We start from the raw sequence: 26,781 nt of genomic DNA on the forward strand, positions 1-26,781 counted from the left end.
TGCTTAGTGTGCTTTCCCTTTCTTCAGGCTATTGCAGGGGTTCTCAAATCCTGACTTGCACCAGGGGCAGGGTGGGGGTGGCTGGACTGCTGCTTTAACACGCCCCCCAACGTGACTGATGGCCGCTGGTCCATGAATTCCACTGAGCTACTGGTTCAAAGCCCCTGGGCCTGCAGTGGCCAGGACGCTGGGGCAAGAGGAGGTCACTCTTAGCTGGAGAATTCACTGCAGACAGGGACAGGGCCTCGAAGCCAATGGTCATAAATGGTCCACAGGAACCTGCCATGGTCAGGTGGCCCCCAACCTCCTCCTCCAGGAGGTGCCTTTTAAGGTCCCTGACATCTGTCCTATCCCACGGGTCATGTGTAGCCCAGACTTCCAAAGGGTCTTGTCCTGGCATTCTGCCCCCAGAGGGGGTCTCTGTCCACCTCAGGGCTTTCTGCCCAGCTGGCCACTGGTTCCAAGCATGTGCTGGGGCTGACCAGAGAGCAGGGCACACGACGGCCACCAGGGCCTTGTGTGTTAGGCACATACTACCCCTGGCCGGCGAGTGCCTCTCCAACCTTTCCCTCCTGCTGCCCCCTTGGGCATCTCCAAGGGCATGGTCTCCAATCCAACGGGCGGGTGGGAGGCTGGGAGGCCGACAGCAGGAAAGCAGGACACCTCTCGCCCTGGCTGGACACCTAGCCACCACACCACCTGCTACCTGCTGCTCACAGCAAAATACCCACTGAAACTTCCTGGGGAACAAAGGCTTTGCTACCGAAGATACTACCATCTGGTTATGTTTGGAAAACTCATCTACAGAGAGAGAAAGAGAAAAACACGAAATTCTCCCTTAAAGGCTAGAAAGCATTTCACCCACAAACCATTTACGTGAAAAATTTCCTTGTATGGCTCTGTGACTCATCAGGCCGCATCAAAGCATGCGCTGGATGACACATGAGTGTTCTGTTCCCCCCTTCCTTGTTGGGAAAACCCCCCCACACAAATACCACTTCTTTCTTGGCTACTGGCAGAGCCACCGTGCTGTGTGGCTCCTGAGGCCTAGGGAAGACCATCACATGGGAGGCGCCAAGCCCAGGAGAAGCAGGAGCAAGGAGAGGCACAGGGAACGGGGGTGGTCACAGCATGGCTGGGGTGAGGACTGGTAGCGAAGCACCGTGCACTGCCTGCAGACGCTCAACAAACACCCTCCCCTCAGTCCTCTCTCCAGAACTCAGTTTTCTCATTCAGGTGACAGTGTTTCACGGAAAGTTCTGAATTGCTGACTAAGTTGATCTCCTCTGAACAGAACACAGCAGTCCGCTCTTACTCACGGTACTGTTACCCAGAGTCAACTGGGGTATGAAAATATTAAATGGAAAATCCCAATAGTAAACCATTCACAAACTTTAAACACCATTCTTAGTAGCATGCTAAGTCTTTTAGTGGCCCGTGACATCTTGCCCAGAAGAAGTATCCACACCATATATGCTACCAGCACATTAATAGTAGCATCTCAGTTACCAGATCTGCTGTGGCCATACAGAAGGGCTTGGATTCAAGCAGCCATTTCTCTTTTTAGGTTTTTGGAGACAGGGTCTTTCTATATAGTTTAGGCTGACCTGGAACTCATTATGTAGCTGGGGGTGGCCTTGAATTTTAAACAACCTTTCTGTCTCAGCCTCCTGAATGCTGGGAATACAAATGTGCACTGCCAAGCCTGGCTTCAAGTGGTCCTTATCTTATTTAACAAGGACCCCGAAGGGCAAGTGCAAGATGGCTTTAAAAGAAGCATCAGCAGGGCCACGAAACAGGGAAGGAAAGATGAACTCTGGGCCTGTGTGGCCACATTCCGGGCATAAAGGAAGAAACACCATATGGACAGAGCTGAGGGCCAGTGACGGGCCTTGGAACGCATCCTCCCTGAGCAAGGTGACCACTGACTACACACTGCCCAAAGGAAGCAGGAAGATCTGTGTCGCCAGAGACGTTGCCACTGTCCGTATGAGAGGGCCAAGGAACGAGAGTGTGGATGACAAAGTCTGCATGGTGTTTAAAAAGGAAACACTCAGAAGACTTTCTGAGGTCCCACAAGACCACTAATAGCGACTGCCCTGGGGAAAGGGACCCAAGGGAGGAGGAGACCAACTTCTCACGGCACACCTTTGTATGCCTTTTATAATTACAAGGGGTGGGCCGGGGATTTAGCTCAGTGGGTCCGGCGCCTGGCTCACAAGCACAAGGTCCCAAGTTTGATCCCCGGTACCGGGAAAAAAAGAAAAGTTAATTTATAATTACAAGGGGTCACACTTCTCACACTTCACAGCCAAACTGTGTGGATTTTGTTCCATATACATTGTAGCTTGAGTTTTAACAACTATGAAAACTGTTAACAGAAGTTTATAGATGGTAGGGATTTTTTCTTAGTGGAAAGTAGTGTTCGTATAATAACTTCAGTGGTGGTGAACCTATGGCAGGCGAGCAAAGTGTATGAGTAGTTTTTTCTAAACTAAAACCTCGGTGTTCAGGTTTAACTGCACTGTTGGTGCTCTGTGACATGTAAGTGGGTCTTGGATTGAAGTTTGGGCACTCGGTCTCTAAGAGGTTTGCTATCACTGGTATAACTGGTACAAGTACTCTGGAAAACTCAGCCAGCGCCACCACCTGAAGGTGGCCCTAGTCCCTCCTGCACCCAAGAGGAGCGCAGACCTGTGCGTATCAGCCCCACGCTGACAGATCCACCCACGATGGTGAACAGACAGAGGGCACAGAGCAGAATGGGACACCATCCGCCACGCCATGAATGAATCCCCACCCCCTGGGACAGCGCGGTGAGTCTCAGACTAATCTTCAGCCTGTGAAGCCGGTCACAGAGTTCAGACCCGATGGTGTATTCGGGTAAGGTTCCAATGCATGCGATGCCACTCTGTGCAGCCAGGGGTCAGGTGGGGGTGGGCCGAGGCAGGGCGGAGCTAGGGCCACCTGCTGGCCAGGCCCCTGTCCCGACCTGGTGGGCGGTAGATTCACTGCAAGACTCCTGACTGTGTGCTCTCCCAGGGGTCTGTTATTCTTCGATGAAGAGCTGATTTAAAAATGACACACGGGTGTGTTCTGGAGAGAGATCTAACTGGGGAAGACAGCCGTCCTGCCCACGCGTACCCTCTCTGGTATGCGGCAGTGCCAGCTCCTGGCGGAAGAATCCAGCAGGCCCACAGTCCCCTTCCAGGGAAGAGGCTGGCCTGGAGGCCGCCAGCCTGGGTTTCAATCCAGTTCCGCCTCTCTCCAGCCGAGTGACCCGGCACCAGCCCTTCTGTGCTCTCAGCATGGGCTGGCCAGGCTCTGGGGTCCAGCAGAGCCTGCAGCACAGCTGCTGGAATCAGTGAGGGGGTGCCTAATAATTGTTTTTTCTGTAAAGAAAGCCCAGGAGAGTGAGACACTGCTCCCCAAGGCTGCTCAGCCCTCTGTCACTTGTTAGTCTCAACCCCAGGAGTGCCCCTTGTTGTTAGTTATGGGGTCCCTGGTAACCCACTGAGAGCCCACACCGTGGCTGGGAGAGCTGAGACCATGGCTTCCTGGGGACCTGAGCCTGGGCCCCTGCAGGTCACCGTCCTTGGGTTCTGCTGGCATCTTCGCTCTGAGACAGCCGGGCCGCTCCCTCCTGCCAAGCCCCCCGCTGGGTGGAAAGCCTCTGTTTCCCAGGGCTCCTGGAGTCCCTCTGATCCCCTCTTAAGAGGTCACGAGGCCTCTGGTCAACTGCCAGAAATTAATCTGGATGGTGCTCCTGCCCGGGGGACCTGGACGGGGCCGTCTTGTGGCTGGGCCCATCTCTGCCTGCCCCTTCCTTCTCAGAGCCTAGAGTGCTGTCCCAAGCGGAAGACATCCGGACCTGGGGTTCTGTCTGGAAGCTCTGCAGAGATTCCCAGAGAGCCACAGGCCGGACAGCAACACTCAGTAGGCACAGGAGGAGCATGGTGAAACCCTCATGCCACAGGCAGCTGGGACAGTGGGTAGGAGCTCGTGGAGGAGAGTCCTGGCTCAGCGAAATTCGGGGATTGATTAGTAATGCCTGCCACAGGCTTGCAGGGGGGCTGGGGGTGCATGTGGTAGGAATGTGGCCCCCTTTTCAAGGGCCTTGCTTTCCAGGGTCCCCGCTCGTCGTAAAGGGAAGAATTAACATTTGCCTGTGTTTATCACATGGCAGGTGCTGTTCTAAGTTCTTTACGGCCAAAAACCCATTTCATCCTCCTAAAAACCTAATGCACTTGGCTTTACTATGAACTTTTATTTTGGGGGAAAGGAGCCCCCCAGATGAAGCTGACTGGGCCAGGGTGTGAGAGAGCCAGGGCTGGAGCCCCGCGGTCTGGCCCAGAGCCTGCTCCTTTAAGCAGTGCAGAGATTATTCTTGTGGGAGCAAACTGGCAAGAGCCCCCAACCTTCTCCACCCCGGCCATTCTTTCCCAGTGACCACTGTCCTGGACACTGCCCCAAAGTCATTCGAAGGAACAAGAACGGAGGTGTAGGAGCCGTGACTGCACCACCCACCCCTGGGAAAAGCAAGACAACCCCAAGGCCAAGAGCAGCGATGGCCCCCACTGTCCCCTGTGCAGCTGCCTGCAGCCACCGGAGGGTTGTGCCTCTGAGGTGGAGCACAGTGGGGTCAGGCCATGGGGCCACAGGAGGCCAGCAGGGCTTGACGGCAGAAAGGGACCCAGGCGGAGTTAGTCAGGACGGCTGAGAAGAGGCGGGAGGGGGCCAGGTGGCAGAGCGCTGGCCTAGGACGTGGGAGGCCCCACTGCCATCTCCAGTGCCGGGGGCCACAGAGGCGGGAGAAGGAAAGAGAAGGAAGGGGGAGGAAGGGGAAGGGGGAGGAAGGAAAGGAAGAAGGAAGGACAGCAGGAGACGGGAGGGCGGGGCGGGGGGTGAGTGTGAGGGCGGCCATGAGGCTGAGGTGGTAAAGTGGGGCCGGCAGGGCCCAGAGGCAACGTCTTCCCTCAACCCCAACGACCGTCCTGGGCACAGGGGACGCCCAGCCAGAGCCACACAGATGCCAGTGGTGGCCCAGGCTCCAGCGGGGACAGGTGGGACCGCCCATGTGGGCAGGCAGGATGGGACTCAGGGGCCTGCAGGTGTCAGGTTAACGGCCACAGTCCTCGGGACCTGGGGGGATCAGGCGCTTGTGCAGCACTACGTGACCAGGGCCAACATGCCACCCACGCATGCGCAGCCGGTGAGGGGTGAGAACTGTCGCTCCCAGGGGTCAGGGGCTCAAAGCCAGCTATGCCGGTTAATAGCTTGGGAGAGTGGCGAGGCCTCCCAGCCTCAGTTTCCCAGTCTAAAATGGGACAGCAGGAAGAACAGGCCCATCCTCGTGTGGCAAGGCTTCAAGGAGGTGATGCAAGTGCAGCGGGGAAGGTGTCCCGTGACTGTGACCACCACACTGGCGCGGTGCTGACGGCCGGAGGAAGCAAAGGTGCGGCCTGCAGTCTGGGGGAGACAGGAGTCTGGGCCGCCACGGCAGGACGTGGGTAGAAGTCCTTGGTGAGGCCCCCTGCCCGGGGGGACACATAGGTGGCCCAGGAAAAGGGCAGAGCTGGCACGACAGAGCCCGCCAGGCCCTGTACCTGCAGGCCAAAAGGCTCTGCTCCGGCCTTGTGCAGGGGCCCCGACAGTGGCTGCTCCTCGGTGGAACCTTGCAGACCTGTCCCTGCAATGCCCTTCTTCCCCCAGCTGCTGGCCCCTCATCCACAAACACAACGGCTATGCGGCTCGGGAACACGCTAAGCGCTGGGCACAGGGTGCTCCACAGGCCGGGGAGGGACAAGGGGCACTGGCTCCTGCCAGGAAGGGGCCCCTCTCCCTGCTTCACAACCCGTGGGACTTGGATTCCCACAGTGACCCCATAATCAAGCTACTCTTACCATCCTGGTTTTCAGAGAGGGAAACTGAGGCACGCACACCACAGCCAACACTAGAACAACGGTCGCCTCACCTGCAGCTCTCTCCCCGTCACCCTGCATTGTTTTCCTCCCTCCTGGCCCTTTCATAGGTGGGGCAGAGGCCTGGCCGGGTGACCCACAAGGCTGTACACGGTGCCCAGCACAGGCACTTGGCCTGGTGCACACGAGGCCTGTCCCCTCCCCGCTTGGTGCATGCTGGGCCTGTCCCCTCCCGTGCACCTGACAGGCCTGTCTCCAAGGCCAGGCAGGAGCGGGAGGTGCACTCCGAGTCAGAAGGGAGCCTCATTAGCCCGGCCCGGTGTTTACTCGATCGAGCTTGATCCCAGGGGCCCAGACACCCAAGCCACGTGGGCGACTCTGGGAGCCTCAGGGGGCCTGATGCTGTCTGCACCGCCTGGCCTGGCCCCCTTCCTGGGACAGGAGGTGCTGGTCCTTCCCCAAAGCCTCACGCCTCCTAGGACTCCCTGACCAGTGCTGGCTGAGGTGGCAGCAGAGCTGTCAGGGAGACAGGCTGGGTAGCCAGGACCCCAGACAAGTGACAAACACTCTTTGCACTCCACCCTGCCCTCTGCAGAGTGGACAGCAGCAGAACTTGTTCAGGGAAGTGACCGGATGCTTGGAGGTAGGCCCAGTGACCAGGGAGCTCCACAGCCAGGGCAGGTGCTGAGTTCTCTCAAGTCCTGAACCTCAGAACACAGCACTGGAAGCTGGACAGGGTGGGGCACACCTGTAATCCCAGCACACAGGAGGCTGAGGCAGGAGGATCCCAGGCTGAGCCACAAAGTGAGTTCAAGCCCAGCCTGAACCATGCAGGGTCTCAAAGAAACCAAATGAAAACAAAAAACCACATAGCACTGGGCCCAGATGGGCAAAACACCATATGGACATTTTCTTTATATTGTCCTGTTGCACAAGATACCCTGCTGTCAATGCCCCACGACACCTGTCGCCTTTTTTCTTCTTCCTGCCCTGCTAAGGGGCTTCTCAGACAGATTCCCCCACCTCCTCTTTTCCCTTCGAGACCAATATTAACAGCAAGACTGTGCCGAGCTGAGCTGAGCTCTGCAGGGGTCTTCATGTTGTCACAACTGACAATTTCTGAGCCCCAAGACCAGGTCCTGGCCCCTGAGGAGAGATGCTACCCTGCCAGGGAGCCCAAGACTCTAGCCTGCACCCTTGAAAACAGAACAGGGGACTCGGTCGTGAGAGGCCATGCTGCTTTGGAGCATCAGGGCGCACTCTGTCCGTGGGACACCACCATGCACGCAGAAAGAGGCTGGCATGAGACATCAGGTGATGAAAACATCCAGAAGATGTAACAACTGAAGCAGAGTTGGGGAGTGCTAGTTGTCTCTAATTTGATGTTCTACTGATGTTTTTCCTATTAAAGATTAAGGGAACAAAAGAAACCCCCAAAAGGGTTGGTTGTGAATGTGGAGGGAACAGTGGCTCTCTCAGGAGAGGTGGAGGGGCGCGTCTGAGAGGCTGAACATCTGATCAAGGAGGAGGCTGGGCAGCCCCAGGGATGTGGACTGGAGTCTAGCTCTAGTTGCTGTGCAGCCATGGGCAAGTCGCTCAACCTCTCTGAGCTCGGTTCCTTTCCTGGATGACAAGGAACCAGAAAGTACCTAGCTGGGTCTGACACACTGAGGACACTCAGGAGCTGTGTCCAGGTTAAAAGCGCACTGGCAGGAATCCACTCAGACCAGCCTAAGCCACAGAGCCAGAACTTGAATCCGCGTCTCCCGGCCCATTGTGTCAGTGGAATACCTCCAAACAACTCAGGGCTTCCTTGCCACTTGGAAAGGAAGGGCAGGCCTCATCCAGCTCCCCACACCAAGTGCCCCAGGGCCACAGAAGGGCAAGGGACCGGTGCTGGGCACCACTGCCACCTGGTGGCGGCATACCTAAATTACAGGGGGGTAACTATCAAGGGGGAACCCCACACAGCCTGCTCCTACAGTGAGGATGGAGGTTTCCATCCACAGGGACAGATGGGCCAGCTCTCTGCCAGGCATGTGCCTGTGCTCTCACATCTCTGACATAGCTCTGCTGTGTGCTTTTATTTTATTTTATTTTATTTTTTTGAGATGGTCTCACTATGTAGCCCAGTCTGGCCTGGAAATCACAGTGATCCTCCTGCCTCTGCCTCCCGAGTGTTAGGATTACAGGCATGCTCTACCACACCCGGAAGTGCATCCTTTGTTTAAAAAAAGAAAGTTAACTGATAAAATTGAACAATCACATACAAAGCAAACAGCACTTCATGGAGTACAAACCCCCACATACTTCCCAAGAACCCTGTTGTGGGTGTGCTTAACAAGCTGGTGGACCCCACTTCAATCCTCAGCATCTCAACATTTCAAGCTTGCACTTTTAAGTCATCCTTCTGGTCAAAGCCTCCTGCAATCTCTTCCTTGTTCCTCTCTCACACCTGTGTAAAATCACAGCCTTCACAGGCCCTGCCTTCTAGGTGTGCAAGTCCCAGTTGAAGGAAGAGCCCTAAGGACCAACCCTAAAGATGGGCCATGTGTCCCAAGTACATTCTGCCCTGTCCTGGGATCAAGAAGAACAGAATGAGCTGAATACCCCAGAGCCAAAGGGGGAGACTCCATGGGGCACCGTGCCTGACGGCGCCTCCTTCGGGCCCCCATTGTGCTGGTATTTAACCCCCCGGGCCCAGCAGGTCTGACGCATGCTGCCCGTGCGGGCATCCTGGTCCCTGTGCCGTGGAGAGCAGGCACCGGGGACATGCTCCCCATGGAAACCCAGCTCTCGGCGGCACCTGCTGACTCCGTGAGCAGGCGTGTGACACCCCTGAGCTGTTCAGGCGCCTCCCCAGCCTGCGACGTTCGGACACCCAGGGAACATTAACCTGGGCACCCTGCCTCAGGCCTCGAGGGCCAGGTACGCAGCCTCAGCTTTTCCACACGGCAGATGGGAGCCTTGACAACACACTGACTACTGTCGGGAGCCTAGCACAGCTCCTGGCACACAGCTGGAGCTCAACGTGTGCAGTCGCAGTTTGGTGACTTTTTCTCGGCCTCTGAGACTTGGCGCCACGGGCACCAAGAGAGGACCCACGGCTGACAGGAAAGGGGAAGGTGTCCCCTGGGGGCCAGGAGTGACTTCTGGGGCTCTTTCTGTCCTGTGCCCAGCTGTGCCGAGAGCCCCTGCAGAGGCAGAGAGAAACCCCAGGTATCCCTCTCCCTCCCAGCATGCCACCTGCTACCCCAGTTCTCTGTCTATGCGAGATGATGTCTGTGACAGCCACTGCCACTCTGGCCCCCAGGGCCTCGGCGTGTCCCACACAGCTGGACTAGAGCGGGGGCACAGGGGCAGGTGAGGAGAGGCCGAGTGCACACCTGGCCGATGTCAGAGTCCACACTGAGGCCACAAAGCAGAACTCGGACTCGGGGGCCCGGGACCCTGCCTCGGACAGCTGGCCCGGGCCGAAAGTGCCCACAGATGTCTGATGCTCCGATCCGCCCCACATGGGGCTGGAGCTGGGAAGTCAGCCTGGAGAACAGACGCTGCCGCGAGGAAGCCAGGACTGTGGAGACGCTGTGAGGCTCTCCAGTGGGCGACCACCACGCGGGACGGGGCTTCCGGGCGGCTGGAGGTGGAGCCTGACGCCAGGGCACCAAGGAGCGGAGGCCTCTGGGTGACAGGCTGGCCTTGCACCACCCCACCAGGACTGGGAAGGAGGCGGCCGCTGCCCAGGTGCCAGGGAGTCGAGACTTACCTTCCACTGCAGGGAGTGGAACCACTGGTCTCGCAGGTAGCTGTTGGCAGCCTGCAATGACAAGAACCGGGAGAGGTCTGGTCACCATGTGGAGCACCACAGGGGACCCCACAGGCCACACGCAACCCTCCTGCCTGCTCGGGCAACAGCGTCTGCCCTGTGACCCGAGGGAGCCTTCCCTGGGAGGTGCTTGATGTCGCCTGCTGGCTGTGCCTGCTGCACCCTGACTTACTGGGGATCACGGGAGGGGCTGCATCCGCTGGCTGGAAGCCTGGAGGTGAGAGCTGGGCAGCTCCCGGGGCGTCTCTTCTACCAGGACCTGTGAACCTCGTTCTCTCAACAGCCCCCATGTCATGGTTTAGATCTGGATGTCCGCCAGGGGCCTCATGCACTCATAAGCGGGGCTTCGGCGAGGTGGTTAGAGTATGGGGGCTTCCAGCTGATCTGCTGTCAGGAGGTGGAGCCTGGCAGGAAGCAGTGGGCCAGTGGGGGTGAGGTCTGGAAGGCTCAGCTGCCTTCCTGGCTTCTTTCATTCTCTCTACTTCCTGTCCACCATGCCCTGAGCAGCTCTCCTCCGCCAGGCCCCTCTGCCACGCCATCCTGCCTCGGAGCCAGCCGACAAGACTGAAACCTGTACAGACTGCGAGCCAAAATAAACCTCTCCTCCTCTAAGCTGTGGGTGTTGGGTATTGTCTCTCATCAAGGAGAAAGGAATCAAGACACCCGACAACAGCGGCAAGGCGGCTCTGTCACTAAGCTCATTTCACAGAGGGAGCAACCAAGACCCTGAGCTGTCACACTAAGCGCCCGCAAACTCGCTGCCTGGCTCTCAAAGCTGTGCATGTAACCACAGCACCCTCTTATCGGCTGCAAAAGATCGTGGCAGAAAGCTTCCAGGCTTCAACTCAGGCACACTTATCTACCTAGAAATCACAGGAGAGGCCAAAACCACTCCTTAATCCACGGCCTGCTAATCTGAGACCTTTCCAACTCTGCCTTCAAGTTCCCGCCTGCAGTGGGGACCACGGCCCTGGTCGTCCTCGCATACGTGAGGGTCTGGAAGGCTCTGGTACAGCTGGGCAGACGGCGGGGGAGGGGTTGAAGAGAGAGCAGTCACTGCTGTTATTCTCATCGATTCCTCTCGAGCAAAATGTGGCCCGAGGAAGCCATGAGCCACAGACATGGCAGCTGCTGCCCTCGCGCTCGCCTCCGGCAGCTCTGCCCCAGCGATGGCAGACGCCGGGGGTTCCGGGTACGGAGGCGCAGAGCAAAGCCCTGTGAAGTCGGCATTTCTCAATGCAGAAGAGCAGCTGAGGCTCGGGAGGTGAAAACCTTTCCTGAGGGCTCACAGTCATGAGGTGAGGATCCAGGACCTCCATTGCTCAGGCTGCCAATGGAACCAGAGGTCCTTGTAAGAGGGAGGCAACGTGGCCAGCACCAAGGAAAGCAGCGCACCTAGAGGCAGAACTGGCCAGGAAGAAGGTTCTCCTGGGAGCCTGCAGAAGCAGCCAGCCCAGGCCGCATGATGTCACCAGCCTAGGGACCTGAGTTGGCTTCTGACCTCCAGAAGTGCTGCACGTGTGCGTGCATCCCACGCCAACATGTGGGCAGTTTCGGGGTACACTGTGGATCACGGAGGAAGGACCCACACCTTCCAACCTAATCTTCCTCTGCTCTGTTCTTCCCATGAGGGATCCGAGCCCTGCTTCCAGCTCCCTTCTGTGCATATGGCACACGTGTCCACGTGACTTCCTGTGCCAATGAACGTGTGCTGCTGTGACACGGAAGTGGCCCTCCAGGCGTGGGTGAACTGCAGGACCATAAGGGACTCGCATGGTGAAGGAGCAAGAACCCGTGCATTTGGGGCTGCTTGTCATCTCAGGGTACCTGGCCACCTCATTCTGCTGCCTGCCTCCACACAGCCTGACTGCTTTCCCTCTCTCCAATACCTGCCGAACTCCCACATACCCCTCCAGCTCCCACCTGAGGTGCCACTGTCCTGAATGACCACCTTGAGGATGCCTTCCCCAACCTGTCCCTAACCAAGTCAGGTGAGGATGCCTCATCCTACATATTGTACTGTCCTGTCATCAACTGTCTGGTGTCTTTTCCCTGGGCTGCGGGCTCCGTGAAGTTGGGAACCATGTCTGACTTATGCACCACTGTGTCCGGGAAACTCAGACAAAAATGTCTATTAAATGAAAGGTTGATGGGACGCTGAATCATCAGTGACTGGTTGGATGGATGTGTGCAGGGACACACACAGGTGCAAGGGTGCATGGATGGATGGGTGGATGGATGGATGGATACATGGATGCATGGATGGGAGAACGATGTGTGGATGGATGGATGGATGGATGGGTGCCTAGATGCACGGATGGGAGAATGGATGGATGGATGTAAACATGGATGGATGGGTGCCTGGATAAACAGGTGTGATAGGCTACACGGACAGGCACATGGATGGATGGACGGATGGATGGATGTGTAGATGGATGCATGATGGATGGATGGTTAAGGCCAGGGAGGGTCACATGGACAAATTGATAGGTGGACAGAAGCATGGGTGGGTGGGTGGATAGAACATCATTCTACCCATTCTGTTCAATGAAGAAAACTTCATGTGAATTTAAAAAAAAACTTCAACCCTGATAGCCTTCTCCCCACAACTTGACGTTGACTAAGGTTATAGAAATAACCATGGTGGTGTTTTCTTTAACTCCTATTCTTTACTGGGCACAGTGCTAAGTATTTTAATGGAATATCTCTGACCCCCACAATAGCCAAGGAGACAAGTCTCATGGGTTCAGTTCACACATTAAGAAAGTGAGGCCCAGAGAGGTTCTTTCTGTGGCCTAGGGCCACACAGCTAGCTGCACAGCCAGGGTGCAGCAGACCTGGGCTGCAGCGCAGGTACATCTGTCCCCACCCTGCTCTTCCTGCCGCCTACCTCTGGGGCTTGCAGCCTTGTGCCTCTGCTCCTCTGGACCCCACATCTTAGCCCGGGAATCCAGAAGCGTTATTTCCCCTTGGCACTGCCCTCTGACAAGAGAACAGGACTTGGCACCTGTTCCAGCCACCAGGGGGCCCTGCCTCGTAAACAAGGTGGGCAGAGCTTCCCCCCCCGAGGAGCCACAGCACATGGGGCCAGAGAGCTTTCGACAAGGGTGAGCCAGACCCTGATCCTTCCCACAGCTCCAGCCTCAGAGGACGGAGGCTGCCAGGGGACGCCGGGTCCCCGAGTGGACATCTGTACGTGGCTTCTGGACACAGGGAAGGTAACGTAGCCCGGGAAGAGGGCGCGCTTCTGCAGAGTCCATGCTGCCCTCAAGCCCAGCCCGAGGGGACAGGCCCAGCGGTGTCCTGGGGTCACAGAATCCACCTGAACACAGGAAGGAGCCCCAGCCACCCCGCCCCAGGCCCCAGGCCCCAGGCCCCCCAGGCCGCCCTGTGACTGCTCCCAGTGTAAATCTTTCCTACAGGAAAGGGCCTGGTTCCAGGCAAGCTCTGCCTAATTTCCTCCTTGAAAGTTGCCAAGTTCTCTCTCATTGTTGCATTATCTGGAGAGGTGAGAAAAACAGGCTGGGGAGCACTGTGGTGAGCGTTCCCAAGTCCCCTTCCCGGCCAACTTTTGGGGGAAAACAGCACAGCCCTGCAGACCGGAAAGGTCTTTGCCTCCAGCTTCCAGTAAGGATGGAACCCACTGTGCTGCCAGCGTCTGGAGGAAACAGCGCCCGCCGCCGGGAGCTTTGGGAAGAGCCAGGGCTCAGGCTCAGAACTGCGGGGAGGAACCCAGCAGGCCTCATCACCGTGAAACCTGGATGGCGAGGGCCTTGGGGAGGAAAGATGATGAACAAAAAGGTCCCTTCGGTGGCCAGGGGTCCTGATGACACAGCATTAGAACGATGAAGCCACACAGTACCCGGAAGCCTGGCACACAGCCTGTGTGGAAATCCAGGTGCCTCAGTCTGGCGACAGGACCTGTGACAGATGGTCATCATGTTTGCTCGGCTCCTGGAGCCAGCAGGTTGGCTCCCTGGGATCTTTGTAAAGAACCCATGCGAAGTCCATCAAAGGGTAAGGAGGTACCAGGCGTGGTGGTGCACCTCTGTCTTACCAGCACTCCGGGAGGCTGAGGCAGGCAGGTCAGAAGTTTGAGCCCAGCCTGGGAAACTTAGTGAGATCCTGCCTCAAAATTAAAAAAAAAAAAAAGAGAGAGAAAGGGTTGAGGACGCAGCTCGGTGTGCAGACCCCGGGTTCAATGGGTTCAATCCCCAGAACTGAAAATCAACGGATGTGGAGGTCCCTGGGAAACAGAAGGCAGGAGGAGGAGATGAGAGGAGAGAGACACAGAGAGGCGGAGCGGGTACAGTGAGGCTAGGAGGAAAGAAACTTCGAGAGAAGGGCTGGGTAAGGGGTGAGAGGAAGACAGGACCGGGAGAGGGGAGGGGAGCGAAGAGAGATGAGAGAGTGGGGGGAAGGAAAACAGACGGGAGCAGAGAGAGAACAGAGCAGGCAGGCTGCGTGGGCAGGGGATGGTGGGCCGTCCGGGACCCCCAGAGCCCCTGACACTGCTGGTCCCGGGTGGTGCAGACGGGCCCTGGCTGGGGAGGGCTGGGAAGGGCACGGGGTCTGGAGGCCAGCACTGCCCCACAGAACTGTGACCACGGAGCTGCCCCGGGGGGGTGGGCCGAACGGTCGCTGCTCTGCCCACCACAGGAGCCCAGGCTGGGGAGGTGGTGTTCAGCAAGGTGGAATCACGCGGTCCGAGGGGACGGCCCAGCCCCGGCGCACGGACGGCCCTGCAGGGGGGCCTTGACCCTTTGGCCGCCAGGGACAGGGAGGCTCTGTCCCCAGGGCCGCTGCAGTGGCTGTCAGCAACCTCAGGGCATGGGTCCTAACACGGGGCATCCGTCACTCATGTGTCAAGGAGCTCGGTGTCTGCAGCCAACTGCACCTGGACCGGATCGGTGCTAGAGAGAGTGGCCCGGTGCCCGGACACCACCCTGGGCAGGTGCCCCCAAACTGCCTGACTCCAGAGGATGCGGAAGTGGTGTGCAGAACAAGGCAGCCCCACAGCACTGGGCCCAGGGCGGCGGGAGGAGGGCGAGGGCTGGGGTGGGTGCCAACCCGGGGTCCCTCCCCTGGCCCGACACAAGGAACAAGGGAGACCCAGCAGAGGGCAGGGTCCGCTCCGATCTGGGGCCCCTCTCCCCTCTCCCCTCCTGCCTCAGGCTCCAGCGCTGGAGGGGAGACAGGCCCAGGCCCTGCCCATAGGGCCACCCCTCACGATGGCGTCATCACACTGGCCAGTTAAAGGGACACTCGGGAGCCGGCCAGGAGCACTGCACTCACTGCTTCCCCGACTCAGTCCCCAGGCTGGGCAACACTGTGGCCTTGCTGGGGGCAGGGCTGCCCCTTCCAGCTCGGGAGCAAGGGACCCTCTGGATGGTACCCAGGAGGGCTCCGGGCCTCTCCTTCCTGCCTCCCTTGTCACTCACATATCCATCCCCCTCTGTCCTGCAGCTGCACCGATCCATGTGGTGTCCCCTCCATCCCTTTGGAACTTTCAGTGGCTCCCTACTGCCCTCAGAATATGTCTGAGGCTTCCTCCTTCAGCTAGGATGGCATGGGTGACCTAGACAGGTCTTGGGCCTTGAACGCTGCCTCCCCCTCTCTCCCAGCCAGTGAGCACTCTGCTCCCCACATTCCTGCTCTGCCCAGAGTGTAACCCCCTGACCTGCACTCCTACTCATCCCTCTATGCCCTGCTCAGATGCTGCATTCCTGGGGAGCCTGCTCCAGCACCAGGGCCGAATGAGTCATCGTTCCTCTGGGCTCTCATCGCTCGTTTGTTTATGGCTCAGCCTCCCCGAGGACTGGCAGGGATAGGAGAGGCTGGAAGGGAGGTGCTGGAGTGGGTGGCTGTGGGGCACCCTCCATCCCCAGCCCAGGGCGGCTGCTGCCCACGCAGGGGTCAGCACTGCAGATGCCAGGTGGGCAAAGGGGGTGGGCAGGACCGGGGGGGCGGTCCTCTGAGGAGAGAGAAAAGGACAGAGGGCAGGGACACAAGGACAGGGTGAGAGGGATGCAGGAGAAGGAGAACAGGGCAGGCGTAGAGACTCCCGGAGATGCAAGGAGAGGATTTTCCTACAAGACGCCCAGCTGCCACCCTGGGCCACTGAGCTCAGCGCCCCTCAAAGGCAGCCAGGGTGACGCAGCTGCAGAGCTGTGGCTGATCTCCTGGCTGTCTCTGAAGGAGACAGCCCCTCCTGGAGACAGTGATAGCAAGAGAACTAACAAAAGGCTGAGGCTGCATCCGGGAGTTTCTGATGTGGGGTCTCTTGGGCTAGGGCTCCCTGGCAGGACATCCTGCAGGGGCATTCAGTCAAGGACTCACCTGCCCAGGCTCAAGGAAAAGGGGTACCCACTTTGGTATAGATCAAAAGGCCTAAGAATGGGGCTTAGGGCTGCTAAGAACCTCCCTTTCCTTTCACATGGGGACACTCTGTGTCATGATGAAGCCACTCCCAGAGGCAAGCCAGGAAATACAGAGATGCCAAACAGAGGTGACACTGACCCCTGGATCCAGCTGCACCTGAAACCCTCTCCCCCACTCCCCAGATACTGTTACAGTCACATCACATTCTTTTTTGCCTTACTAGTCAGAGTAACATTTGGGCCACTTCTTACTGAAAGTCCTGACTAAGACACAGAATGTGTCTTTTTTTTTCTCCAAGGAAAGAGGTCATACTTTTATCAGTCCCAAAAGACAAAATCAACAGGAAGTGAGAACCTTCCTCATTCGAAGCAAAGTGAAAGGCAGCACTGTTGCTCATGTACTTCACCTTCTCACTGCAGAACACAAAAGTCACTTCTCAGATTTAAGGGAACCATGGAGATACATGCAAGCCCCCTAGCTGGTGGCAAGCATACACCAGGAGCTCAATATGTACACATTCCCTCCTTTTCTCCAGGGACCCCGGTTTGTACCTTCTTGATTTTGTTTTTGTTTTTTGAGACAGGGTCTCACCGTGTAGCCCAGGCTGGCCTTGAACTCACAGCAATCTCACTGCCTCAGCCTCCCAAGTGCTGGGATCACAGGCGTGTGCCACCATAATGGGCTGGTTTGTGCCCTTCTTATCCTGGGAGTTAAACAACCCCCACCCCCGCCCCTGCCCCGAGATGCTGCCTCTCGGGGCTGAGGCGGCAGAAGGAGAAAATGCAGAGTCATGCATTCACCCTACCTGCAGCAGGACGGTGCCCCCCGGGATTGTGAGCTGTAAACAGTACTTCGGGGCATTCTCCCAGGACAGCAGCTGCACGTCCTCGATGGCGCTGTAGGAGACCGAGTTTTCCATGTACCCAGTGGGCTGCAGCGAGAGACAGAAGAGAGGTGCAGGGGTTAGCAGGGTGGGTGTGACAGGCAGAGCCCCCCCACCATGGCTCCTGGGACAGGCGGTACACCCTGGGTCGCTGGTGCAGAAACACTGGACCAGGGCCCTGGCTGGAGCTGCAGGGCAGGGAGGGTCCTGGGAGGAACTCATTTGGCACTTGAGGTGCAGCGTGGGGCAGACCAGGGACAACGAGAGGGCAAGGACCGGTGTCCCTGATATCCGAGGGGCCCCACAGAGGACGCAGCCAGAATCCCACAGCCCTCACCAGAAGAGGCCACACTTGTCCCCCACCTGGAAGGCGGCAGCAGCTCCGCTGGCCTCCCCAGACACACTTCCGCTACTCAGCACCGGCCCTGTTCCAGACGCCACGGCCTAGCTCACCTGCCCCACAGCCTTCCATGGCTCCCAGTGCTGGGGCATGAAATCTGCATCCATGTTCCCCACACTGCCCACTGATGGTACCTCAGCCCCAGCCTGCTCCTGTCCCCAAAGGCGCCAGCACCACTCCTGGCCAGGTAGCATCTTCCCCTGCATTCACCCCTTCCGGGACTCACTACGCCATGCACCCAGCAGATGCAGTTTTAAGTCCTGGCCTGATTAGCTGGTTTCACTCTGGTGATGCAGGACCCCCAGGAGGTTTTTCCACTTCAATACCTGTCAACCAGCGTTGAGATGTGGAGGTGTGGAGCTGATGGCTTCCGCTGCCTCAACTTCCCTGATGTGATCAGTCACCAGGAACTGATCTACTGAGCTCCCTTCATTCATTTATCCAACAGGTATTTACTGAGCTGCTACGACAACCCAGGGGTCAGGCTGGGTATGGGTGCGGCAGGAAATAAGACGGGAGCAAATGGACAACAAAGCACCCAAGTGAATAAACTGTGTGTGGGGGGAGAAGGGCAGCAGGGGCTTCAGCCACAATTGGACAGCGTCACTGGGTGCCCTGGGTGGAGCTGCTGGCAGGAGGGTCCTGCAGGTCCCACGGGAGGAGCTGGCACGTTCACCCTGCCCTGCCTTTGCCGGCCCTTGGTCGGCCCCAGTCACCAAGCCAGGCGGCTGCTGGGTCCCAGGCCTGCTGTGTTCTGGCCCCTGCACGGTGACTCAGCCTCACAGGGTCTTGTCCCGAGCACCTGGGATCCCAGGGGAACCCTGCCCTCCGGTCCCACAGGCCACCTCTCAGGATGACTTTCACTTCCTGTGTCACAGACGAAAGAACACATGAGCACCCTGCTAAAATAAAGCATTCACATGTGAATTACCTAGTCACGACCCACCACGCCCCGGAAGGGGCCTCCTGGGTTGTTATTTTTAACTAAATTTGAAATCCCTGTGCCTCGCCCACCCCCCTTCTCTAGGGCGGGGTCCCAGGCTTTTGACACAAATACCTGAATACCCGTGAGGGCCTGAGACACAGCCCTTGTGCATTTAGAAAGCTGCAGGGCCACCACGATCCAGGGACACAAAAGCCCTCTCCAGCCGGGTGCGGTGGTGCACACCTGTGATCCCAGCACTGTGGAAGGAAGGCTGAGGGAGGAAGATTTCAAGTTTGAGCCCACCCTGGGCAACTTAGCAAGACCTTGTCTCAAAATAAAAATTTTTAAAAGGCTGGGGGATGTCCTGGGTTCAATCATCAGTACTGCAAACAAACAAACAAAAACAAAACACAAACACACACCACCCACAAGGGGACACCCGGAAGGTCCACAGCAGGCACGGGCAGCCCCACGTCCTTCCCCTCACGCCAGGACGCCAAGACACCGTGGCGGATGCTGCTGGGTGTGGAGCCCAGGCAGATTCACCTGGCCTCTCCCTCCTTCAAGACTGCTGGGGCTGGGGTTGTCTGAAGTCAGCCTGATCAGTTTGCAGCCATGGCTTTAGGGGGAAGGACTGGGTGTCAATAAGCACACACTGTTTTAAAAAACTGATCTGGTGCTTCCCCACTCTTTGAAAAAGCATTTGGCCCGAAGCAAGTTTTTATGATCCATGAGACCTACAGCTGAGCCACTGACTGTGAGTCCTGAAGCAGGCGAACAAATGCCCCTCTGAGTCCTGTTCCTCAGCGGTAAGGCCAGCATGCATTTAACAGAAACACGGAGCAGCAAAGGAGACAGGGCTTGTCCAGTGCTTCCCACGGCACCGGAACTCACCAAGGAGCCCAACAAGACGAACTGGCCTGAAGGAGACGAATGTGGACCTCACCTCGGTCTCCCCGCATCGGCCAGGTCTAACTCGAGAAAGAGTTTGGACCAGAGCGCCCATTTCAGATCACCAAAGCCAAGGACCACCCCAGAGCCTGCCTGGGCCAGATAGGGACAGAAAGGTCAGGTGGGGGATCGGACAGAAAGAGGACGTGGTGTGGAAACTCAGCGAGGGAAGCCAGTGTGGACTCGGGTAGTAAGATACAGGTGAGCAGGGCCACTGAGGGCAGCGTTCAGTGCCGACTGGCAAGGGGCCGAGTGGCGGGCGGGGACCCTGTCCTACCCACGCCACTGTCCTCTAAAACTGTTCTGAGATAAATGCTAATCAAGAAAACTCCAAAGTGGCCGGGGTGGTGCCCGCCTGGAATCCCTCTGGGAGGCTGAGGCAGGAGGATTGCAAGTTCAAGTCCAGCCTGAGCAACTTAATGAGACCTTGTCTTAAAATAAAAAATAAAAAAGGGCTGGGGATACAGCGCACTGCAAAGGCCCTGGGTTCAACCCCCAGCACAAAACCAAACCAAAGCAACAACAACCCCCCTCTCCGCCGCCCCACTGTGGCCCCTGCAATGTCATTGTTTTGGGGCAGGGAAAGGGGGTGAAGCAAACACCCCATCCCCAAAGTGGCTGGGCTCTGGCTGCAGATACGGCCACATGGCCCAGGTCCCTGGTGTCCCTGGTACTTTCTCAGGCAGAGGTGCAGTCACAGAGAGCTGGTAATTCCCTGGTGGTATGAACACGGTGACAGGCGACAGGAGGCTGAATGAGGTTAAGAGAACAGATTCCCCCGAGAGAAGAGAAATCCAGCTCTAAGAGGTGTTTTTAGGGGAACGAGGAGCAGATCGTGAATTTCCCTAAAGGTAACAGCAGACAGTGCGATTCTGTTTGAATGACGTCCTGGGAGTTGCTGGGGACCACATCAGTCCATGCTGCCAGTGGCTGGGGGGCGAGGGCCAGCTCCAAACCCCAGGCGCTGCAGTGGCAGCTCTGACTGTGCACGGCTGTCAAAACTCCCCGCTCTGGGCACAAAACCGGGATCTGACTGTATGTAAATTACAACGGCAACCTGACTAAAAAAGGCAATGCATGGATCTGCGTGATAATGTGGAAGGTGATGAATAGAATGTTACATCGTTCAGAAAAAACTGTCTCCAGATCACCCATGAGCACCCTGGCATCACAGCTTCCTGTCTCTAACACAGTGCCCGTATCGTACAACAGCCGACATAAAACGAGGAGGAAAATAAAAAAGGATCGGAAACGGGGTGGTAGAACTTTCACAAAAGGGGAGAGGACGGAGAGGAAGGGGATAAAAAAGAATTCAAGTCCCTTCTGTCCGTGATCCCTCTGTCTCATGACCGCTATGTGCCTCGAGCAGGTACAATTAAAGGGCGGGGAAAGATCACAGGATGCATGTGATTTCGACGCCTCTTTCACATGGCACCTACAGACACCCCACATCTGGCACCATGGTCCCCAGAGCCATCGTTTCAGTGGCTGTAAAATACTCGGCTCCTGTTTATTTGGTCTCTACTCTGCCCCTCAGCCCTCCGTATTTCGTCGCATGCTACTATAAACAACTCCGCGGCGAACATCCTTCTGACACATGTTTTTCTACCCTATATTTAGGATTATTTCCTTAGGCCGCATTCCCAGAAATGGAATTACTGGGACAAAGGGTAAGAGCATATTTTACGCGATTGCCAAATTGCCCTCATTACAGAGATATTACAGGGAACTGGCAGCCCTGGCCAGGACTGAAGGGCCAGCGTCCTTGGGTGTCAGCTTGAATGGGTCCTGCTCTGCTCGAGGTCACACTCCATCCAGGCGGCTCTGGGGCGAACGCTGGGCACCCGCACTGGCCGCCCTGTGCAGGGTGTGGAGGCGCCGATGCCCTCAGCTGGGGGCTTGGTTCATGGGGACACCAGGAACAGTGCCTTCGCCCTCCTGCTCTGGGTAAGTTGGGGGCAGGTGCCAGGCCACAGAGCACACCCTGCCTCTGCTCCCGGGATCAGCTGGCCAGGTGGCCTTCCACTCGGGCTGTGCTGGAGAAGGCGCAGGGCTGCAGGGGCCTCAAGCGGGTACCCTGGAACTTCAAAGGCCTGGACTGAGACCCCAAACTGGACTCCCTGCCCTGTCAGAGAGGGCAGGGATGGGAGACCTGCCCCGCCCCTCCCAGCAGAGCTCCCCAGCCCAGCCCAGCCCCACCCAGCCCCGCCCCATGCGGCTCCAGCCAGGCCCCAGCCTGGGCCTCCCCCAGCCGGCTTCCCAGAGTGGCTCCCTCTCGCCCAGGCCTGCCTGCTGTTTCCATGGGGATCTCTGCAACCCAGTATGAATCATGGCGCCGACACCCCCTAAGACGGGCTGACTCAGGCGAGCATCCCAGCCCAGGGAGGGGGTGGGGGGCTCCTGGACCCCAAAAGGAGAAGCCCATCTGGAAAGTCCCTGTGTGAGCTCTTTGGAGGCTGGGGCTGTAAGAGGCCAGAAAAATCCTTCCCAGCTGGGGCTGGTTTGAAAACGCCAGGGCTGTCACAGGGGTGCGTGGCCCCGGCAGCTGGCTGGGTGGTCCAGGGCAAGGACGAGTGTCCTCTCAAGCGTGGCAGCCGTGTGACTCACGGTGTGGGGAGACCCACGCTGCACGGCGGGTTCCCCCTGGCGCCACTTGGCGGTGGCTCCATGGCAGGTTTTGGGATGGGGGAGGGAGTCTGGGTCCTCGGTAAAACTGAGACAAAACTCTGGAAACACGTTACCCATAACTATGCACAAGTGTACGCTGGGGAGCTGGGGAGCTACACCCTCTGCCTAGGCCGATGACCATCTTTCTGTCACCCTGAAGGAACCTCGACACCTACTAGTCCCTTCCTGTACCCCGGGCCCTGTCTCTATGGATCCACTGATCCTGGACACCTCATCCAGGTACAGTCACCCTGCATGTGGTCCTCAAAGCATTCCCAGGGGTGACCAGCTGTGTCGGGAATCAGCACCCCCTGAGCTGAAGAGTGCCTGGTACACTGCTGCCCCACACCTGCCCTTCATCCCTGCAGGGCGCCTAGGGTTCCACCTGGTACCCACTGGGAAGCACTTGTACGTGTCTTTCTGAATACGAAGGGGACACCGGCCTGCCAAGGCCTCCGTGAAAAGGCCAGGTGCCCGGGTGGCTTGTATGTGACCAGCAGCTGTGAGGAGCTTTCAGCCGAGCCCTTCATGAATGGCCCAGCAACCGAAGGGACCCCAAGCCCAGGACAAGTCTCCTCCCCAGCACCCATAAGCCCAAACTAGGCTTTAGCCTTCCCCTGTGGCCCAGGGCCATGCTGATCAGAGCTGAGTGTGAAGTCAAAGTTAGTGGGCTCACAGCAAGAACGTCTCTGGTGAGAAAAACACATCCGCCCTGTTCAGTGACAGAAGCCTTTGTAACATAGTAAGACTGGACCTCTTGCCCACTATTACTTCCTGTGGTTACAGGGCCGCCCCGCATCCACACAGCCTAATGCACGGTGCCCCCGGGGCTGCAGGGCATCTCAAATGTGATGAGGGAAGTAGGGAACTGCACCGTACACTTGACGTGATTTTCAATCATCTCAGTTTAAACGGACACATGTGGCAAGGAGCTATCCTACTGGTCAGCTCTGTTTCAGGGAATACCCCATGTTTACCTGGTACGGATTAGGATGCTTTCCCCAAGGGCGATTAAGCTCAGGGTCTTCACATTCCCAGCCCTCCTTAATTCTTAGATTCTGAGACAGGGTCTCTAAGTTGCCCAGGCTACCGGGCTTGAGCTTGAAATCCTCTTGCTTGCCTCAGACTCCCAGAGGTGAGTCAGGTTTTAAAGGCCCTCGCTAGCGGATTCATTTCACCTTCGCACCCAGCCCCTGTCACCGGTATCCGTGCTCTGAGATTCAGAATGAAAAGGACACATACTCATGCCCGATCCTCCAGGACACTCCTGGGACATGAGTGGGCACCTCGGGGCTGAAGCCACCGAGTCATTCAGCAGGCAGAGGCCCCCTGTGTGCAGCCTGATTCCTCTACCTGGTGACAGCCAGACGTGGACCTGTAATCCTGCAGCTGACAGGAGACAGATGACCCTCAGGGACAGTGGGCCCTCAGGGCAACAGTTTCCCTCCTTGCCACTGGGCACCTCCGACGGCCCAGTGCCAGGACCCCAGGCTGGGGCCCCTCATCTGCACCATCCTTCCGCCTCCTCCTGGGAGGTAGGACTTGCGTCACCCCTACCTCACACGGAGGCCCTGAGCTTTGCAATTCCACCACAGCGCAGTGACCAGGGGAGAGCTGGGAAGAGAGCAGAGGCCTGGCCCCCCCAGCCTGGTGTCTGTCGCCGGCCAATGAGTCACAATCAGGGTGTGAGGTCGCCACACTACGGCACAGGTTGGACGGTGCGGCCGCACAGCTCCTTGTGAGCTGACTGTCGCAGCCCACAGAAGCCGGGGTGACCTCAGCAGGCAGCACAGGACAATGACAGGAGAGTGAGCCCAGTCACCGCTCTGCCCGAGGGACACGGCACCCGGTGGGCGCAGGTGGCCTGGCTGTGTGGTGAGGGCAGGCGTTCAGCACCACTCTGGAAAGCCAGGACGGGGATGGCCCACGCGCCTGGTCACCCTGGGACAAGCACTGTGTGCAGCTTCCATAAAAGGAGGTTGGATTTTTCTTTTCCTAAGCAAATCTTAGGTTCTAGAGCAGAATCCAGGTTCTACCACTTGTTGGCTGTGTGCCTTAGTCCCTCAGTGCCTTGATTCCCCCCCATGTGAAAGGCAGGCTCATAAAATCAATACATGGAAACAACAGGACAGTAACAAGCCCTGGAGTGGATGTGGAGAAACCGGAACTAGGGGGAAGGTCGAATAGGGCGGTCATTCTGGAAAATAGGCCAGCTGTTCATCAAGAGCTAAGGATCCCCTAGCTACACTGCTCCCTAGTGTGTAGTGAAGAGAACTGTAAACGTAAAATGTATGGTCACACAAAAACTTGCAAATATTCATGGCAGCATTACTCTGAAGAATCTAAAAGTGTAAACAAACAAATGCCTAGATAAACAAAACGTGGTCTATTCACAGAATGGAATATTAGCCAGCCATCAAAAAGAATGACATACTGACCCATACTACAACATAAAACCACAACGCTGAGCCAAAGAGGCCAGACACAAAAGACCACAGACTGCCTGGTTCTGTTCACATGAAATGCCCAGAACAGGCAAATCCAGAGACAGACGGAAGATTAGTGGTTGTCAGGGGAAAAGGACCAGGAAATGGGGAACAGTGCTGATGGGGGTGGGGTATCCCAGGGATGACAAAAGTGTGCTAGAATTAGTGGAGATGGCCGCACAGTCCTGTAAACGCAGCAAAGACGACCAAATTACATACTTTACGACGGGGAATCTTGCGGTATGTGAATTATACCCCAGCTCAGAGCAATGAAACACCAAGCCCATCTTAAGGGTGTTTGTGGACAGCAATTAAGCAGGCAGCGCACTCAGCGATCACCGTGCTTGATGACAGGTTACTGCGGAGCTGTCACTGTCACCCCAGGGTGTCGCTCAGTGTGGTCGAGAGAGCAGGCCCAGGGTGGCAGGCAGGGATGGGGCGGCAGGGGCTTGGGGCACTCAGCTCCAGCCGACAGGAACCGCTTCTCTGGAGGGGACATGTTCGAGGCTCCTGGAGGAGGAAGTGGGGCTTTGCTTAAGCTTTGCCACGTTCCTCCACCCATCAGGGGCTCCTCCGCACCCCAGCTAGGCACTGCTGGCAGCCTGGGGCGGGTCCCGGGTGACTCGGTGGAGCTGGGGCTGCAGGGTGGCGGACTCCCTCACAAGGCCCTGCAGCTTGGCCCTGTTTGGGCCTGGGAAGGGCCAGCTGTGCAGTGGGGTTATTGGGGCGCGGGGAGAAAGACCTGCGAGGGTGTCTCCTGCAGCCCAGCACTCAGCAGAGCAGGCTGCCGACTCTCCCTGGGTCTGTGGGATGCTCCAGAGGGCCCTGGGGGGCCCATTAATCCCAGGGCCAGCGACGGCAGCCACTCCCTTTCATGGGCAAGTGGCCCAAGAAGTTTAATACTAGAGCAAAGGACTGGTGTCTCCACGCCCAGTCCCCTCCAACCCTGCTCACCTTCGTGGGGTTCTCAGGCCCATGGGAAGGATGGCAATCTGGTCCCTGGGGTACAGCAGTGGGCATCCATGCCCCTGGGTGCCTTAGCCAGTGGAGCAGCTGGCGGACTGACTGGAAGATGTCCCGAAGTCAACCACTGAGCCCTCAGCCAACAGGATGGAGCGACTGCAGGCTCCATCGCAGAGGCCTCCCAAGGACCAGGGCGGGGGTGCCACCAGGGATCCCTCTGCAGGTGAGGCAGGGGAGGCTCAGGGCCATGAAGTCCAGGTCCAGGGCACAGGAGGCTGGTGGAAAGGCCACACACACTCCATGACCGCGGATGTGGAGGGCACGTCTTTATCCACTGTCCAGTGTCCCTGCCGCCTCGCCAGACACAAACCTGGGAGCCAGAGGGGACTTTGCCAGGAGGAGGGTGATGTGTACAAAGGTGACAAGAGAGCAGTGTGACCAGCACTGCCATCAAGACGGCCAGCTCCGGAGGGTGGGGGGGCAGGAGGAGCCCTCAGAACATCCACAAAGGCTGCACAGAGGAGACCTTTGAGCCGGGCCATGAAGGGGGTCACTGGGTGTTCTGGGTGAGGGAACAGAAGGACAAGGGGCCAGAGAGGCTGTTAGGCCAGGCTGGGCTCCACGGAGACCGAGGCAGGGCTGAGGAAGGGCCCAGGCCAAAGGGCAGCACTCTGCTACCCAACCTTCTCATGGCCCCAGTTCCCTCTCTCTCTGCTGCTTCACTTAAAAAAAATGGTGGCAAAAGTGCACAGATTTTACACAAGCTGCGAGCCTCATCCTTACACACACAGCCCTGCACCAGCCCTCAGGACCTGAGGTGCAGCGCCCGCAGCCCCAGGACTAGGCTGTGACCCCTCCTGGAGGTGCAGATCAGCCTCGTGTGTCACTGAACTTCCCCCAAGCTTCTCCCCCCGCAGATCCTCCTTTGCACAGCTGCCTCCAATCCCCACGGCGTCCCAAGAGCGCAGCCCGTGTGTCTGCAGCTCGCCCTTCCCTCTCATGGTGCCCCGCTGTCTATCTGTGGGTACAGGGCTGCTCTTCACATCCTTGTACAGCTATGGGGGGGGCGGTTCCTGGGTCTGGGGTAAGATGACCATCCTTAAGCCCTGGAAACACACACATCTGGGGAATTCCAGGGATGTTTATGAAAGCAGCGCTGCTGACGGGACGTGGCCTCTGGGAGGATGAGGAGCCCCGTCGGGATGGACCCAGGCCTGGCAGATGGGACTCGGAGCCCCAGAGGAGAGGGTAGCAAAGCAATGAACTTTCTCCCAGCCCTTCAGACCCAGGCTTGTGCAACAGAACGGCGGTGTCCCTCCTGGCCACACTCCCACGAGCCACAGGAGGGTGAGTCTCTCCTGTGCCAGGGCTCACAGCT

At 57.8% G+C, this 26,781-nt stretch overlaps 1 protein-coding gene across 2 annotated transcripts in view; it reads right to left on the reverse strand.

Moving 5' to 3' along the window:
• Cmip (c-Maf inducing protein) overlaps nucleotides 1-26,781 on the reverse strand; it is a 183,103-nt gene that overhangs the window by 57,378 nt on the left and 98,944 nt on the right. For both annotated transcript variants that reach the window (XM_004842796.4, XM_087203962.1), the window contains exons 2-3: nucleotides 16,934-17,059; nucleotides 9,688-9,738 (exon numbers count right to left, since the gene is read on the reverse strand). In XM_004842796.4, the coding sequence (XP_004842853.1) occupies nucleotides 9,688-9,738; nucleotides 16,934-17,059 (177 nt within the window). The remainder of the gene's footprint in view (nucleotides 1-9,687; nucleotides 9,739-16,933; nucleotides 17,060-26,781) is intronic.

The sequence above is a fragment of the Heterocephalus glaber genome, unplaced genomic scaffold (assembly GCF_053883595.1).
Source record: "Heterocephalus glaber isolate CG9 unplaced genomic scaffold, H.glaber_assembly_v1.0 deba00000071, whole genome shotgun sequence".
In the NCBI taxonomy this organism is placed as follows: domain Eukaryota; kingdom Metazoa; phylum Chordata; class Mammalia; order Rodentia; family Bathyergidae; genus Heterocephalus; species Heterocephalus glaber.